This window comes from Aphelocoma coerulescens, chromosome 10, assembly GCF_041296385.1.
Source record: "Aphelocoma coerulescens isolate FSJ_1873_10779 chromosome 10, UR_Acoe_1.0, whole genome shotgun sequence".
In the NCBI taxonomy this organism is placed as follows: domain Eukaryota; kingdom Metazoa; phylum Chordata; class Aves; order Passeriformes; family Corvidae; genus Aphelocoma; species Aphelocoma coerulescens.
In genome coordinates, this window is record NC_091024.1 from 14,853,247 (window position 1) to 14,872,172 (window position 18,926).

The 18,926-nt window shown below is 38.5% G+C and overlaps 1 protein-coding gene across 6 annotated transcripts in view; it reads right to left on the minus strand.

Annotated features, from left to right (window-relative positions):
- The window catches only part of THSD4 (thrombospondin type 1 domain containing 4), a 279,213-nt gene that overhangs the window by 218,359 nt on the left and 41,928 nt on the right, over positions 1-18,926 (minus strand). For 4 of the 6 annotated variants that reach the window (XM_069026195.1, XM_069026199.1, XM_069026194.1 and 1 more), the window contains 2 exons: positions 5,633-5,740; positions 1,648-1,717 (listed from right to left, as the gene is read on the minus strand). In XM_069026195.1, the coding sequence (XP_068882296.1) occupies positions 1,648-1,717; positions 5,633-5,661 (99 nt within the window). In that variant the 5' untranslated portion in view covers positions 5,662-5,740. Of the gene's footprint in view, positions 1-1,647; positions 1,718-5,632; positions 5,741-8,604; positions 8,838-18,926 lie in introns of those variants that run through there. The other 2 variants (XM_069026197.1, XM_069026196.1) reach the window with 2 other exon arrangements.

Here is an 18,926-nt window from a genome sequence, read left to right on the forward strand (position 1 = left end):
CTCTATTTTATTTAGTAGATTTATTTCCCCTAAGGCCATTTGCAAGCTGGACTGAAGCATCTCTCCACTGTCAGTGTTACAAAAGAATGTCTAATCAGACAGAGTACTGAAACCAGAGCAGCAGCATGACCATCTCAACTGCACAACAAAAGAGAAGAGATGTAAGATAGGCAAAAATACTGAATTGTCCTGCAGTTTAGAATAGAGCCCTTGGGCAGCTTGCTGCAGACCGGACTGTGCCAGTTTCAGACTGCATTATTTCTATTTCTGAACTCATTTAACTTGTCTTACAAATAGGCTGCACAAAGAGTTAACAGGACTTCTGTGTTCTTCTGGAACTCTGACAATCAGACAGCTTCAGGTTTCTAGTCCACACCTATGAGGCTATTGTCCAAATAACTTTTTACCCTTAAGACAGTGGTACATGCACAAAAAAAAAGGAAACCCAGCAAACTTGCCTTTTATCTCCTTTTAACAGTATAGTTTTTTTTAAAAATACATATCTTGCATTATTATTATTTTAAAATCTATAGTAAAAAGCAAACTTGTTTTTAAATGGTTGATACCTTCAATAATTAATTGGTTGTGTTTGAATAGCAATTAAGATATGTGAACAACATTGCTATGAAGTGACAGTCCATAAAGAGACAGAACGGCATTCAAGGGGTCTGGCCTCAGGTCTGTGGCAGAATCAGCAACACCTGCACATTGTTCCTGATAAACATTTGTCCAACACACTCACAGAGACCTACATCATGGAAATTCTAAATATTATCCAGTCAATATAATCTTCTTTATATCCTTACCATGACAAGGCTTCCTTTGCCTCAGTTTAAATCTACTTCTTCTCATCTCCTCCACCAAACAGAAAAGAACAGCCTTCCCATTAGTACTCAGAAGTATTTGAAGATTATATCTGCCTCTAGCACCAGTCTTCCAATCTTTAGAATAAACAATATGAATTCATTCAAACTTCCCTCAGAGGTAAGATTTTAAAATCTCTTAAGGATAATCCCTGCTGCTCTCTGTTTCTCTCCAAATTGTCCTCTGCTTTCCTGAAAAGCAGTACAAAAACCTAAGGATTCCAGCCAAGACCTCACTAACACTGAGCAGGATGGAAAGTGTGCAGGCTGCAAGCCTTCTTAGAGATGCCAACATCTAGAGTGAGTGAGCCATCCACAAGAGCACAACAGGAAATTCCAGCAAGTTTCCATCTCCAATCTCTAGCAATCTGAATAGCAACAGAGTGGTTTGGGTCCAGCTTCTGTTTCAGACATTTCTATCTCTGCAAGAGAAAGAGCTGCCTATGAGCAACTGGATAGTTCTCTACTCACTCCATGTCTGCTCTTACTCACAGAATTCTTTTTTCCATGTCTTACATAATGAAAATGCTCCAAAGCTTTAGTAACTATTTGTGACCAACAACACTCCATACAGTTACTCAGCTAATTAACCATGATAAGCATCTTTCAACCAAGTATATATTTACAGAAAAAAAAAGAGAAGAAACCAAAGAAATCCCACTTGCACAAAACAGAAGTCATTTATTCCCAGAACTTTATTCAGATTGCATTGCTTTACATATCTTACTTAAATATTTTCACATTTACCTTTCAGTACACAAAGTTGAATGTTTCTAATGCTTACCTTTCTGTGTTCAATTGAAGGCTGTGGGATGACAAACTGAAACCCCAGCACTGCTAGGGAACTGAGAAGTCTGAAAAGGCAAACAGTGAAACAGAACAGATAATTACTACTAATACAAACAACACATCTACAACCTGTTACAGGGCTTCACACTGCAAGAAAATATTTAGACACTTGAATACCATTGCTAACCAAAAGAGACTCACTAAACCATATGAAAGAAATGGTCTTATAAGATTCTGTTCACAGCAGGCTCATACCTGAATGTATGAACCGGGTTCATACATAGATTTGTCCAACTATAAAGCAAAAGTGAACCAAATAGAATCCATTGATAGTAGTTCACATAACTTTGTGTTCAAATTAAAAAATTTCTGGCAGTGCATATTTTAACACACCAGCATTTGGTGTCAAACTGACATTTGCTTTGCAAGTTTTCTAAAGTGCTAAGTAAGAATCCACCCATCTGTGGACCACATCTGCTTCTAGCTCTGGCTCCTCATTTTACAGATGAACACTCCACCTCCAGCACACGGGAAACAGAAAATTGCCTAACACTTGTGAAAATTGAATAACCTAACCTGGGCACAGAAGATGGAAAGTAGCAGACACAGCCCACCAGAGACTCAGGATAAGCAGACAGGCATCATCCCAGTCCCCACATCTTCAGTCTGAAAGGAGTCATAATGGGAACCAAGCCCAAACAAACTCTTCTGTCAAGGCTCACCACTGTAGTGACTCCTAGGAGCCTGTTACAACTTAGGCACAGTTAGCTCAGTCTTTTGTTTGCTATAATTTGCAACAGGGACTGGTTTGTCTCCTTCTAACAAGCCCCTTTACCAGAAAACACGGACAGGTATGACAAATCAAGGTATCTTTATCTGCACCAGGATCAAGGTATCTTTATGTGTACCAGTAGTTTGACTTTTCAGTCTACAAAGAGTATATTTCAGACCCGTTATAAGGGGAAAAGCTGCTAATGATTTGCTGAATTTCAATGCAGAAGTAAAACTGATGGATTTGGATAAAAAATACACATCTGCAAACTAATGGACAAGGCAAAAACCAGCTGCATTTCCTAGTCACAGCTCCTTCCTTTGCTACCTACCCAGTAACCCTTTAAATATTTCTTAGTGTTTCAGGTATTTCTGAGACATACTTCCAAAACAGAAAGGGTTGTTTTTAATACTAAGCATTTCATTACCACCCATACAAATATTCTTCTGCTAGGGAGAATGTTCATCTTGTGTTTTCTGTGTTTGTTCTTGCTAACATACTGCAAAAAGAACCATTAGGTAAGTAGTGTTTGCACATGGCATACATGGCCTATCATCACCTCATCATTTATGCCCCTCTCTATCAAAGCAATAAACCAGTTAAAGGCTAGAAAAAGTCATTACTTCTTTACTGCCACATCAATTTAGAAAAAAAAAAAATAAGCCCTTTGAAAAGTTTGTTAGAAGGAAGTATTGCATTTCACAAAGCTATCATTTGTGATTAAAAAAGGTACAGTGGAGGTGGCTGAAATCAGAGCCAGTGTAAGACACTATAAAGAAATCACAGTACGAGTCAAAACATGCAGTTCAGAGCAGGGCCCAATCACACAGTGGTAGGTAGAAGCCAAAGGCACAAATGAATAAACTGATTTGCAAAATACACCTGAAATCAAAGGCAGAAATACAACTCAGACCTCCAAACTGCAAAATTACAACATCAGGTCGGTCTGCAGCTCACCTCCCCATCTCTTTTCCAAGTGCTTAAGTGATCTCCCAACTTTTCTCAATGAAAAATGACAAGCATCTAAGGAGGTGCAGTGCAGTGTCTGACAGGCCCAGCCAACATCCTCTGCAAATTATATTTAACTTCCTTCTCAGAATCTTCTTACCCACCCCTGCTCCCTTAAGGCTTCTGCTCTGTATAATCCCTCAGAGCATGTGAAAGAAAGTTCAGGCTTTCCATAAGGAAATGAATGCTTTTGTCCTCAACAGGGCAGGATTTTTCTGATCAGTCTGACAGTCTACAGATTTCCATGTGTAAATTCTTCTGAAATCATGCACAACATTGTGAGTTCTGAGCTGAATAAGAACTGTAATCTTCAAAGCAAATTACTTACCAGATTAAAGTTTTCAGTTCTAAAATGCAAACTTTTAGTATATGTGTGATTACACTGTGCCAGGCTTTTCCTGACCATTCTTTAAGGAGGTTGCACTGCAATCGCCATCTGTATGTACATGGCTCAAGGACAATAAAGATAGATTTTCAATTTGCTTCTGTATCTGCAATTGGATCTGTCAGAAACAACAGTATCAAGCCACTATTCCAAACACACAGGAAATTTGCCAGGAATACTTAAGATATCCTGAGGTAAGTCCCTAGCTTCAAATCAATGTGTGGCAATTTAATTTTTTTAATGTTATTTCCCTCAGCAGCTTGCTTTGGCTAACTCCTCTGGACCGGGCTTTTTTATTTGTCATGCGTGACTAACTTTAGGCCTCCCAAGCTACAGAAATAGGCTTCTCCAATTTCAGTGGGTTTGGTTCAGGTATTCGCACAGTGCAGAAAAACCAAAAAGAACAAGTGCTCCTCAAAATAAGGCAAAACTTTTCTAGTATACCTGAACAGGTGAGGTACCAATTGCAGCTGATTGATGGCTGTATAACTCGGGCCTCTAAGAACCTTGCTGGTACAGCCCCTGCTCTCACAGTTAAGGCACTACTTGGAGCCAAGCACCTACTTTGAAGCAAAGTCAGACCTTAAACTGTATCACTTTCTTTTACTGGCAACACCAATTGCCAGTAATATAAAAAATATAAACATAAATATAAGCATAAATATAAACAACTGGGGAAGAGGGGAAGGCACAAGCACAAAGCAAAACAATATTAGGTCTATTGTAGGAGTAGCATGAATAATTTTGCAGTTTAACACCTCATTTAGGAACAACTCTCAGAGTTCTTTCTAGTCAGTGCAGTGAGTATTAGCTCTGCATGAATGAAGCTAGAGGGTACCCAAGCAGATCTCTCACATGGTTGCTGTCCCTTAGTAGCTGCATTTTATGGAGGAATATTATGGCCAAATGTGGATTGTCCAGATATAGGAGAAAGCATTTTAGCCAAGTGATCAGCACTGACTAGAGCAGTATGGATCTTGTCTCAAATTCCCGACTTCCTCCCAAATCTGCTGACCAGCCCAAGTCTGGGACAGCTTGGGAGGAGCTCTGCAGGTCATCTTTCAACAGGAAAAATAACACTGGTAGTGTCAGTAAAGTGTGACAGATCCATTTTATGGGAAATCTGCCCTGGCATATTAGGAGGGTGCCAAAATTGCAATTCAAAGATTGATGCCTCAAACTCAGGAGAAGCAAGGTTGGAGCAGAGGTGTTACAGTAACTCCATCCAAAAGACAGAGCACTCAGCTGCCATTCCTTGGAGGAGGTCAGCCTGTGTTTGTGTGGCATCAGGGCTGCCTGTCTGCTCTGAATCTGCTCGCCCAAGGACAGGACAGAACCGGACAGACCAGCTTAGAAACAGCTGAATGTTTCCTTTGTTAGGAAAGCTGTTTGAAAGGTCTTTCCTATATTTGCCCACTGGCAAACTGTTTCAGGAATGCCTAAGACAAATCCCTGAATGAATTGCAGCACAGGTACTAAAACATGTAAATCAGTAATTTAAGCCCAGTGACTGTAATTGTGCAGCCTCATCAAAACACAGGAACTTTCCAATAATATAGACCATCACATTGGCACACACTAACAGATGCTCTAAGCATGAACAAACACTGAAACTTTCTTTTTTCACTATCACCCAAGAATGCTATGTCTGGTATGTATATACTTGAGTATTTAGTCTTGAGACAAGATTTCTATTTACCCTCCTACAATACAGACACTTTTAACAGCAGAGTAAGAGACCACCAAATTGAAATTTACTGCAGTGTGTTAAGAGCATATTAAATAAGATTTTAAATGTTTTATTGCACCGCTTACCTTAAAGAAACTATTAAACTGTCTACCATGATCTTTTAATGCAAGGTATCTTGAAGTGAAAAATACCTCTTCACTGTGGTGCAGCACAATGCCAATCACACACAAATCCTACAGAAAGAAAGGAGAAAAATTAACACTGCTTATTTAGTATTTTCCATATAAAACCGCATACAGACTACTTTAATCATCTCTACTTCAATTTTTGGGACTTTACAGCAATTCAAACAGAATATCCAGTATGTATTACAGGAATAAACTGTACGCACACCATTTTTTGCAACAAGATTTCAACATTACCAAAGTGCTCTGCAGAAAGACTGTGGGATGCAAAATCTTGGTCTGATTCCCAACGAGGCAAATCTGATGTTAAACTTACTTGCCTTTTTAATTCACATTCCTGGTATGTCACTTGTATAACAATAAAGCAAACAACCTTATTTAAAATCTTGTGTTAATAAAATGCATAGAACTGAAACTGGATTACCAATTTCTAATGTACAGTAATATTATTAATACACTCTGCATTTTGTGAGCAATGCAAGGATGATGCTGCTGTGAGCGTTCATACAGTTTGCAGTAAAAACAAAGAAGAAGAAGAGCAGCATTGTTTCCTCTACTACAGATGGAAAACCTACCCACAATGAAGTTAAATGCCTTGCCCACAGTCAAGGAGGAAACCTGGGGTTAAACAGCATTCTGAATATAAATTTAACTGATCCTTATTTCTAAGTACTATCATTGCATCATGACTACTGTGAACACACAGAAAACCTACCAGCCCTTGGGAGGATTACCCAAGTACATTTTCATTTGTTTGTAAATGATGTCAAATGTTCAGACATCTGGGAAGTTCTTATTTTGGTAAATTTGTAATCATATATTGGGCACCTAAAACGCACCAGAATTTTCAGGCAGGAAGGAGATCCTTGCAGTAAGGACATACAGTATAACCCAGGAGGGCTGGGGGATATTGGCAAGGAAGGAGGAAAAGAGGAAATAAAACACTATTAAAACTGAACCTAAATTCGTACATTTCAAAACTTGGTAAACCGCTGTCTGTATCTTTCCATTTACAAGTGGTTACATGTTGAAATGCAGTGGAGTGAAGAGAAACAAGAGAACATTGCTGTTCACAGATAAAGAGCTCTCAATTTCTGTCAGACAGCCAGATAATTGAAAACTGCCTAGAATGGGACAGGACTGACAAGAACATAAGAAATGTGCAGTTAGATACAGTACAGATCTGCTGCTAGGAAAATGCAGATTGTTTGCATGTAACTGGACGGGTTAGATATTCCCCACCCACTCCTAAAAATTGAAGAACAATATATTTGGTTTAGGAAATCACAAAATACTTGTAATATCTTCAAAGGAGAATTGACTACTTTGATTTAGTTTTTTTAAATGGAAGGCATGAAAAGTTGAGTACTTGGGAAAGTATCACAACGAAAGTTCTGTATGTAACAGGTTTGAGTTAGTTCTGAGGAAGAAAGCACTAAGGCTGAGCTAAACTTCATCCTCTCCTGCAGTTTCACAGTTGTCAGTAGATCTAAGAGGTTTTCTCAAACTTATTCACCGTTTTCACTACTTAACATTGTGAAATTGGCTTGTTATAAGATGGGAAGCACTTCTGAAAACAGATTTTTAGTCTAGCCGTCCTGCAACACTTCACACCGTTTGAGGTTTTAGCACATTCAGTAAAAGCTACATTCCTTTAAACGTTAAGCAAGTCCACACATCCAGCACCACTACCAGGCATTTAGACAGATCCCCTAACACAAGACTTACTAATTCTGAACTGAGAAGGAAACAAATACCTCACTGCCTACAATCTGACTCTTAATTACCAGGCATACTGAGGCAATAGTCGTTCATATCACTTATTGAAGATGGAGAATCTGCCTGTAACATGGATTGTAACCAACTCAGTTTCAAGTTCTTATCATCTTGGGTTTTTTTCCAGAGGTACTCTCTTTCAGATTTTTCACCCCACAATAATATTTTCATCCAACAACCTTGTGTGGAGTGACACAGTCTCAAAAGAACACTGCTACAGGATACAAAAACACCGAAAAAGCAATATGCACCCCACTAATCCCTTCTATAAACCGCACCTCATTTGAAAAACAGAAACGATAATATGATAGATCTAGTTTTGCAAAGAAAAAGAGAAGGACCCTGAGTGTTTCTGGAGACTGTTCTTAAAAAGAATGCTTAAAGTCCATGCATATGTTTTCAATTTTTTTCAGTTCATTTGTATCTTCATTGTCAATGGCAGGCTGCATTACTAACTCGACTTTCAACTGTATTTCAATGCCTTTTTCAAAACACCTCTTACACAATTCACAGATGCATTTCTTTTGAAGTACCATTTGTAGCACATAGTGTAAAAACTGCTAAATATTGAACTGACTTGAGAGCTTATTTTCCAAATGATTTAAGACCTTAGGTGCTTACAGCCTACTGAAAGGCATGTCATTTTGGCAGTGGTGTCTTTGATGTGAAAATGTACAAACGTGACAATCATTTTCCCTCCAGAAGATCCAGGGCAAAATGAATACCTGAAATGGCTACACAGTTAACACTGGGATTGAGTAACATGACTTTGGCAGGGAAACTTTCAAAAGCCTGAATGAGGTGTACATGTGCTCGATAAGTCTTGCATTGTAATAGCCAAACTGCCTTCCCAGAAGGGGCTGAAAAGCGCTGTAGACCTATCTAGCAAAAGACTCTCTAGTAACCCTGCATACAGCAGAACAGATTTCAATTTCTCAACTGGAACAACCCACACTCCTCTACTTCACAGAGTCAGCAAGACTCCACTGCATTAAAATATTTGACATTTCAGCAGTCTTCCCTATTTCACTTCCAAGCTGGATGAAAACAAGATCAATCTGTGAAACCGGGTGGAGGAAAATAAAATCAACACAAACACACCCCTCCTAAACCAATCAATCAAACAAACGACCCACCTGACAGGACCGAATAGAATACAAACCTCTCCAGAACCACAGGATGACAATCAAAGGGAGAGGTGTTTCATTGCATTTAATAAAATGTGCATTGAGTCACAGAAAATGGTTAAAGACCCCTGCTTTAGTCTCCTCCCCTTTCACACTGCAGGTGAGTGGTTTTAACACCTTCCAACTGCTGCTGCCAGTCTCAGCAGTTACCCTACCAAGCAATGAGCCAATCATAACCATCCCTTAATTTGGTATTTACTGACATTTACCCAGACTCTTTCTCCCAACATTAGAAAATAAAAATGCTAATCTGTAATGGAGATTTCAAAAAGGGGTGGAGATGGATAACGGCCGTAAAAAAAATAATCTAATAGGCTCATAGGCAATCACAGAAATTTGCTGATAAAGACAAAAAAGATTTCTCAAAGAGTTAAATGACACAATACACAGAATTATCTGGACAGACACCACGGACACTGTACAGAAAGTTAAGAAAAGAGGAAGAAAGTCCCTCTGGGAAGTCAAAGGTAAGATTTACCCTTTGGCTAATTAACTTCAAGAAACCTCTTCCTATTAAGAGGTTTGAAATTTTGCAGAAGGCCAATGTTATCCTAACCTCTTAATTATCATGGGACCACTCACATGTGGTTTTTCATGTGACTGTACCCTTTGTGTATTGTGAGTGGAGGGCATTTCACGTCCATGAATTCCAATGTCATTTTAGCATCAATCTATACTTCTTGTAAGTCCTGTCAATGCACACATCTCCACCTGCATCTATGCATTAACTGTAACAGGAATTCCTGATTGTGTGTGTACAGTAGCTACTTCAATAATCCAAGACCCTCTATTTTAACTCTCAACAGGAAAGTGAGATTTATCATATAGAAACATATGCTAACTCAACCAAGTTCAGAAGTCCTCTGAGCTTTTAGCCTCTTTTACCTTGGTGACTTACATATATATGGAGCCAACTTCAATTTCCTTCAGTATTTATCTTTTTGGTCAGATTATGTATCTTGCCAGCTACTGACAATGGCAACTTGAAGTAGCTATGAAAGTTGAGCATTGTTCCAAAGTCATGTTTCCACTGATATGAAAAGTTCTTGTTTTGTAATATTGGGGGGGAGGGGGAGAGAGGGGGCTGGAAATCATAAATAAAGAATATCTAGAAATACTTTAAATAAAATATTACACCCTTTAATACTGCCTTTGAATCTGTTGCCTTGCACATTGGTAAAGTACAGTGTATCTGTTAGTTTAGTTGTTCAAATCTATTAAATCATGTTCAGTGCAAGTCCTTTGGATTGCATCCAAAATTCACTACATTCACAAGACTTTGATAAAGCACTCACAGTGTGCCAGGTTTATCTAGCTACATAATTTGTGCATACATCCAACAGCTTGAACTGCAGCTGTTGACACCTACCACCAGAGTTTTAATCTCTTCAAATATTCATTAACTACATTAAAACATACACTTGTCTCTGAAAGCTGCATAACAGAGAAATCTAGCATTAGATCGGATGAAAAGTTCTGATACTTATATGGAGCAAACATTTTATTAAAACAAAAATGGCAAGTTACTCCACCTAACCCTGCAGGTACCTTTCTTTTTTATTTTAAATGCTTTGAGAACTTTCAGGTTCTCCTTCTGGGTGTGCCCAGCACTACTCCAGTCCAAGAAAGCTCAGTGCCTGTCTCCAATGTAAGCTTGATCAAGATCCAGTTTTAATTTCTTTGCCTGAAATTTCACACGCAGAAAGTCCAGTAAGCGTGCTCCACAAACAACAACATACCTGGAGCCATGCCCAAGCCTCTTACTCACAAACGTAAGCAATTGTGTTTTAGGCGCAGCCTCTGGAGCCGCGGCTTTGGCTCAGGGCTCGGTGAGTCACCCCAAGGCCGCGCGGCACGGGCGGGAGGGGAGAGCGGCACTCCCGGAGCCTCGGGCCGCGCCCGCAGCAGCGCCCGCGCCGGGAACGGAGCCGCCGCTCGGGACCCTGCGCTCCTACACAGGGGCACCCAACGCCCGGAATAAACCATGGGGAGGCTGAGAGCCATCCTGGAGTACTCAGGAATTATGGTCCCGTTTCTAGAGCGTTAATTCAGAAAATGTTTCACTTCTCAGCAAACCATTTCAGCTCATTTGTCTGGATTTCAGTGGAAGAACTGTGTAACCTGGTTATTTGGCATCCAATCCTATAACATTTAATTGTTCTCTGAAAATCTAGGAGGCAAAGGTGGTGGACTCCAACAGTGACCATACACAAGATTTCTCAAAATATCCATTCACAAAATGCAAATTTTAGCTTTTAAATATATTGTTATGCTGAAGGGTGCCACAATTCAAACAATTTGCTTCCATCTTTGTTGAAGAATATATCATTTAAGATCAAACAAGGGTTGTGACGTTAATCTTGCTAGTAAAGGGGAGAAGCATGAAAGTGCTTGCTTATAGGTCATGAGCTGCAGTCATATTTGAGTAGTAGAACTTGTTTCTTTTAATTTTTCTTAATCTTGTTCACAACACTAATTATATATTCACTGAATGTGCACTAGTAATAAAAATATCTTAAAAGTGAAAGGATTGCAATAATGAGCCTGGTCTAAAATTTACTAAACTCAATAATTGGCTTAAATATGGATTTAAGACCATAGGTCTGATAACCACTTAAAGTATATTGTTGTGGTATGAAATATGACCTATAGTTAGCTGATTGACACCCAGTTCAATTGCAAAGAAAACACACTGGAATAGCAGTGTTTAATTGATTAGTAATTCTGACATTATTTACAATCACCAAATTCTGAAAAGGTAGTTTATGTGGAGTTCAGATTTACCAAACTTTAAGAAGAGTCCAGAAAACAAAATTGGGTGCCAGAACAACTGAATTAATTGTTCTTTTTTAGGTCTTTGAAATAATAACCCAGGAGAATTATACTTTCTCAAGATTCAGGCTGCACCAAAATTGCCATTGTTAGTCTGATTTTATCCCCTTTTTTACCTTTGGAAAGTATTAGATAATTCTCACAAAAGCTTACTGCATTTAAAGTTCTCATGTGCAGTTTCCAGGCAAAGACAATTATGTAAAACATAAAATGAATCACAAAAATGAGATCATATCACTCTCCAAATTGAAAGAGATTTTTGGGATGTAACTGTGTGGAAACAATTCCAAACCTATCTTAAGTTCATGTCAAGATTTCAGAGTGATAGGCTGTACAATTTTGGCCAAATCCCTGGTATGAGTTTTAAAACTGTGCTTACCAACCACATGGTGGTTGGTTTTTCTACCTTTCCTTCTCTGTCTGAAGAGATACTGTAGGAATCTTGATACCAGCTTCTCACCATTCACTGATTTAAGGAATTCCAACTGTTGTCATAGCTGTTCTGTATAACTAGTGCAGAACAAACTGGAAAGACCTTATACACGACAAGTGTGCAGAGACTGAGCAGTTCTGTTCCCATATAAAAGACCTTACTCAATGTTCAACTGGTATATTCTACTTGTGTTGTGTAAATGTGGCTGAATATTCCCTTTGCCCACAGATCCACTGACAGGCATTGCATACACACAACCATTAAGAGCTCCCTGTTCCACACTAAACCACCCCAGAGAATTTAAAGATTCTAGCAGTTTCAGCATTTGAAAACCATGAAAGGTGCTTATCACAGCTCTACATATTAGAAACCATCACCTCTTCTAACAAGACACACTCAGTATATTTTAGTAAATTTCCTTTTTCTTGTAAAGAACTTTTTTGCTACAATCTGAGTCTTCTAAACCAAGAAGGGACTGAACATGTAAGAGGAAGGGGGAGATTACATGTTAAAGATCCTTTTCATTAAACAATCTTTCTTAAGCAACCATTCCATAATCCTGATCAACATTTATCTGATTACTGATATAGAAAGATATGAAAAAACCCTCAAACATTTAATAGCCTAAAAAGTCAGGTAGAAATACCTGAAATCTCTATGAGCATTGATACAAAACAGGTGAAGCCCTCATTGCTATGACAAGCAAGAGTAACAAATCTGTGTGAATACTGCTATGATTAAACATCATCTGTCTTGCCTACAAAATGAGCAGTAACGGCACAAATTTGTTTTCAACAAATTCCTGTTCTAAATATTTTTCTACCAAGCGTAAGTAGGTAGAGTGGTGTTTTAGATTTGGTTCATGTACTGTTTTGAGACCCACTCCATTTTGTGGAAACTCAGGTAAAACTGGTTGCTGTGACTGGGAGTTAGAACGCCCTGGATGGAAATAACTGAGAGAAGGATCATATATGAAATGTCAGTCTGCAAGTCTATTTATTTAGTAGAAGTCTTAATTATACTGATAATGCAAGGCATATAATTGCATTTTGGAACAACTAGGAATAATGGAAATTTCTTAGAGCCTCTGTTAGCCATACTGACTTCTCTACCTGTAAATATGTCAAAGAAAATTAACTTTTCTTATGCTCTTTTCAGGATTTGGCTTATGAACGCCATTTTCAGAATCAAAGAAAAGCTTCTTTCTACCCTTCTTAGTCTGTGTCTTCAAAACACAGGCTCCCAACAGTATTTAACTAGTGGTTCTGAGGACCTACTGTCTTTCGCATGAAAACCAAGGACCCATCAGCCTCATGCAGAGAGTTATAACACACCCTGTTTGAAAAGGTCATAGAAGACAAATACTACAACAAAACTAATTGAAGGCACATGTACAAGGAAAGTAAAACACAACATATTTCAGGAATATAATCAGCTGTTTCTTAGTAATGCAGCTGGGAGACACCCCTCTCATTATGTAAAAATCATGTATATTATATAATTATTGTGAAGTTAGATACCTTCCTTTTGCAAAGAGGAAATATGATTTTTCAGCCATCTGTTTAATAAGAATGTCAGTCTGGCAGACAGAAGTCTTTTTTCATTTTTTTAAACTGCTTTCCATGAGAATGGTGTTCAATAAACATCGTAAATACATGCCTAAGCATCAATATCTTCCACATAGTAAAAGAAAAGAAAAAATATAGGAAGCTCTGCCCCAGAGAATATTTTTTATAGTATTAGGCAACATTCAACATCATATATAGGTGAAGAACAAGCTGTTCTAATGTTGCTAATGTATCCTCTGAAAGAATTATTTCATTTACTGGTAAATAGATGTGTGTGTCATTAGCCTACCACAACTAACTCTCTGCATGGCTCCAACACAAATAGAAAAACTGATGTAAACTTTCCTTTCCAAAAATTAGAGCTGATTCACAGTAACAGGATAGTAAAAGAAGTCAGCAATTGCTCTGTGAACTCACAGAAACATCTCTAACAATATAAAAATCCTGAACTTCATAACTGTCATTTCTTAAGGAAGAAATTAAACAGTAGAGGAAAGCTTAAATATATCACAGTACTCATAAAAAATTCTTTAAAATTGAAAAAAAATTGTCCCCATCAAGCTATTACCTGAACACATACAATCTCAAAATATTAACTTTTACAAAGTTCCTTCTGTTCTATTGACATGATTTCTGAGGTGCTGGGGTACCAGTGTCAGAACACAACATGGAGTATGTGATGTGGACTTGAAATCTTCTCTTGCTTATTCAGAAATAGAATATTTTCTTTGGGTATCAGTGGGAATCATCTCTCTGCATAAGTAATACCTCCAAATAACAATGCTTTTTGGGAATATTCCCACATTATCCAGAGCAGACAAGTGATAAAATTGTTTCAGTACGGGATGCTGCAAAAGTCAAACCAAACCACTTTTAAACCTGTTAGCCAACCTCTAATGGCTAAGCTAAGCCTTCTTAGTCCTTGAAAGAGGTCACTTTGCATCTTCCAGTTACCAGAGAAAACATAGACTTAATCAAGATTGACTAGGTATTTCTCTTCTGGGTAGCTATTCATATCCACTATCATCAGAGATGTTAAATTTTCTAAAGTTAAACTCTGTGCAGAGGAACAGTTACTAACTGGAACATGTATCTATAAATACAACACAGGCATCTACCGAAATTAGCATTAATATCCTTGTGATTCAATTTTCGACTTCAGCTACAGTGACTCCAAGGGCTTCTGTAGCATTATTCTTGGTGCACTAAACTACACATGGGATAAAAACAATTTCTGGGGAACTTCAGAGATTTCTCTGCCTATTACATATCTCTCTCCTTAGGGTTAGGCATTGTAAAGAAAGGCTGGCATTCCCTCAAGACTGAATGAGTCTTTGACACAGAAGAACAATTAGGGGGAAGAAAACCCAAACAATCCCAACCCAAACCTATTTGTTAGTACAGGTAAAAGCAAGGCAATTCGATGTCAGTTTATTAGTCCATATACTTAGAAATAAAATACATTTATAAATGGATATGCCAGGCCACAACCCAACAAGTCTCTCTCCCCTGCAGTCTGGCAGCAAAGGAACAATATCTTGGTAGTCCAAGGATATCCCCAGTGTTTCAGTGCAGGGCTGCACTGCAAACCACTGGCTCCTGTAGTTTCTCTAATGGAGATTAAGGTGGGCACACATCCCAAAATAACTCATCAAATCCTTTTCTACACCAGTTTTCAAGGACAAGTGTTTTAACATACATTTCAATACTGCCAAAACTGGAAGGAAAAACACCACAGGTACCCACTGACGCACATTTTGTACTAACAAATGTCCAAGAAAAAGTGACCAAGCCTCTAGTAACAGACCCTAAACATTAGGAAAGTCCTCTTCCCTTCAGTCATTTTCTGCAGTCAGCAAACTGCTTTATTGTGGCAAAAAGAAGAGATTTCTCTTTTCCATCATGCAATTCCTACATGACTTGGGCTTCACTTCAATCAGTGACCAGCACTGCTCAGGTGACAGCAGTGTTGCAACCCAGTTGTCATGGAAAAGCTGAGCAACAGCTTGAAGGTGCTGTACTGTACTGGGGCATGGAGGGGAGAGGTGCACCATCTTAAACATTCAAACAACACCTTGTCCTCTAGCACTTGGGATAATTTGGGCTAATTAAACACTTCCTAAATAGTTTCAGTACATGAGAGCAAAACAAGGCTTCAACTGACCAGAGGCCAGACACAAGGATGTAGAACTTCTCAGGTACCCGTGTGGGAATATATTTTAGGAACCACTGAAAAATAAGTGACACATGTCCAAAATAAACAGTGCTGAGATTGTGATGGCATTCTGGTAACTGCTGAACGTGCCTTTGCTCAATAAAGCATAAAAATATCAATTATTCATCTGTTCTGAAGGAAATGTCATATACCTAATAGCAAGACTTAAATGCTTTATTGTTTAAGAGCAAGTACAGAAAACTGTTAGATCACGGACAGAAAAACAGCTCACCATGAAGCTTACACATCTTAATTGTGCATTTCAGAGTCTAGGCTCCTGAAACATCTTGAAATGAATGAGTTGTGCAAGATTGCTTAAATTACTTTGTTACCAAATAATACTGTAAGAATTATGAGATTCTAATTTATTTCTCATTAAAATTCTCTCTGATGTGAGGCTCCCCACATACTGGTATGGAAATGCAACAATGGAATTTGAAGATTTATTGTTTTCTTTTACGTTTCTACATAATGGTGAATAATAGGTCTAATGAGAGGTCTTGCAAGAGCACTGTGAAATGAAGTTTTTTTTTCATAATTTTGAAATAGAATACCAGGGAACTTCAACCCAACATGAAACAAACTATCTGACAGCCAGCTGGAAGAATGGCAGTAAGTTATCTTGTACATCTTTTGCAAACACTAAATTCTGCATGCAAGTAAATACAGGGATAACTCAAAGAACATACTGAAAACCTGTTTCACAATGTTCTATTTAGCTTTCATCCACAGTAAAATTTAGATGAGGTCTCCAGCACAACAACACAGACATTCAATATGTTTATCTGCTGAGCTTGATATATATAGAATCTTACAAATAGTTCAATTCCAAAACTGGACTGGCAACCAAGATAGTAGCGTCAGGTGCCAGTTGTGCTGCCAAGCCTTTACCACTTAAAGGGGTACATTTGCAGAGGTGCATCTCTTTTCTATGGGAAGAAGATGTTAATGGAGAAAAAAGGGAAAACACTAAGTTACTAAGTTTTTATTAGTGAAGATGACAAACAACACTATCATTGTGTCTTTTCAAGAAAGAGAAATTAAGATTCAGCATGATTAGTGACAGCAGAAGAAATGTAAAATCCCCATGTTCAGAAATCCAGAAACTATTTACATTCTCAGTTCTACCCCCCAGACTGATGCCACTGAATATAACTTTCCTGAAGTCCTTATTTGGTTCAGGTTCCAGAAATATCCTAATTCTTGTATCAATCATACCTCCATGTGGTGAACCCTTCACCCTCCTGCATTTTAAAACTGAACTGCAAGATCCTTTAAGTGTTGGGAGAGGGAGCTGTTTATTCTAATCCTGTCAGCTTGAAAGGGATTTTAGACATCCTACAAATCTTGTCTTGCTGCTATGCCTCATGTGCTCTGGTGGTCTAGATGACAGTTAGTATTTCAGTCCATTTAATGTAAACTGCATGAACTGTTACACTCCTACAGGAGATACCATTCCTTGACACAAAAACACAAAGATAGCCCAAGATTCCTTGAATGTATGATTATCATTCACTGAGCAGGGAAGTTGAAACCTTTCACCAGCTGCAGATTAAAATCTCCCTATTAGGAAATTTATGGTTTGGAAGATGCCATCCAGTGGCCTGTGAAGAATGAATTTATGGTTGACAGATAGAAGATCCTAACCTTGCAGAATCACCAACTGCCCTTGTCACCCTTGCTAAAAGAATTATGCAAAAAACCTAAACAAGTCAGGAAGATGCCTATCTGACTTCCAGTCATCTTTTCCAGGTCAGGTTCTAGTCTTGAGTTTTTCTCAGCCTATAAGTAAACTCAATACTCCTTCCAATAGAGGTTTGCATGACAGTAGGAGTAAGACATGATTGTAGTCTGACTTTGAAAGAGCTGAATCAACTTTGCTACTTGAAAAGTCATTCACCAGAGCTAATGCACACAAGCACCCACTCATATCTGCAAAAGCCAGAAGGGTTGAAGAGACAAAACTGTAAGAAATACCATACTTCCCTGTAATTCCTGCATGGGCTTGCAAAGAAAGGTAGGTTAAAGAAAACTCCTTTTTAACAAAACAGTGGAAAGCAGCAGCACAGTTAGTCACAGCATAGTAAAGAGGTGACTCTATCCTGCCTCCCCATTTAGTCATACACTACTTTATTCAGAATAAGGTAGCCCCAACATGCTTGCAACACAGCAGTTTCAGCAAAATTATTATACTTAGTTTTGTGAGACCCCGCACCTCACAGCTTAATGACATACCTGGATTAGGAGGATACCTAGAGTGGGAAGTGTGACTACCATGATACAGGTCTATCCACTGACAGCATATACAGCCTTTTGGCTGTACATTTCAGAATAAGCTATTATTTTCTGTCTATATATAAGAAAAGTTTTAACACATAAGCATCTTTGCTCACTATCTCTGTTAATCAGATGTAGCTTAGAAACTGCACTTCATAGGGGTAGTTTCAGAGCTGGCAGCTGTGCAAGTCACAATGAAGTCACTTCTTCCTTCTGACCACAATAATAGCCAAATCTAATTCAGTGTATCAAAGTCATCTACAATCCAGAAATCTCTGCCACCATTATACCATGTTTAGGGAATTTTGTAACCATTCCTGCTCAAGAAAACCTATTCAAGTGGCTGGGACTTGGCCTAAGCAAAGTGAAAAGGGCCCTTACTGCATCAGGTAAAAAGAAATCAAAGGTCATTTCTTGGCAGTAGAGCCTGAACTTATTTGTGCTTGAGGGCATGTTATTACAGCACACTGACTCTCACCTGACGTCACTTAATGCTTCAGGCAAAATACTCATGTATCTGCAAACTGAAAAATGGGGACTTAAAATGTGAATGTGAAACTGCTTGAATCTGCAAGACAACAGGAACAGCCTATTACAAAATGCTGGCAAAGGAAACCAAGTAACTCCTCCAACACTGTGAACTTCTTTTGCTGCTTTATATAACCTGTATGCCCGAGGTGATAGAGTGACCTTTAAAAAAGGGGTGACCAAATTTCATATGTTGTCTTTTGGATTTGGGTTTTTTTAAATCAGAGTCTACTGCTGTTGCACAAACTGCTTAAAGGCAGACAGTCTTATATAGTGAATTTTAATCTTCTACTTGAGTACTCACTCTTGGAGATAGGTGAAGACTTGCTGAAAGGAATGCAACTCGAACGGAATCACTCTGGGCACTTCTTCACACTCTGCTCCCTGCTCTAACATAATATCTGTATGGTCTGAGGAA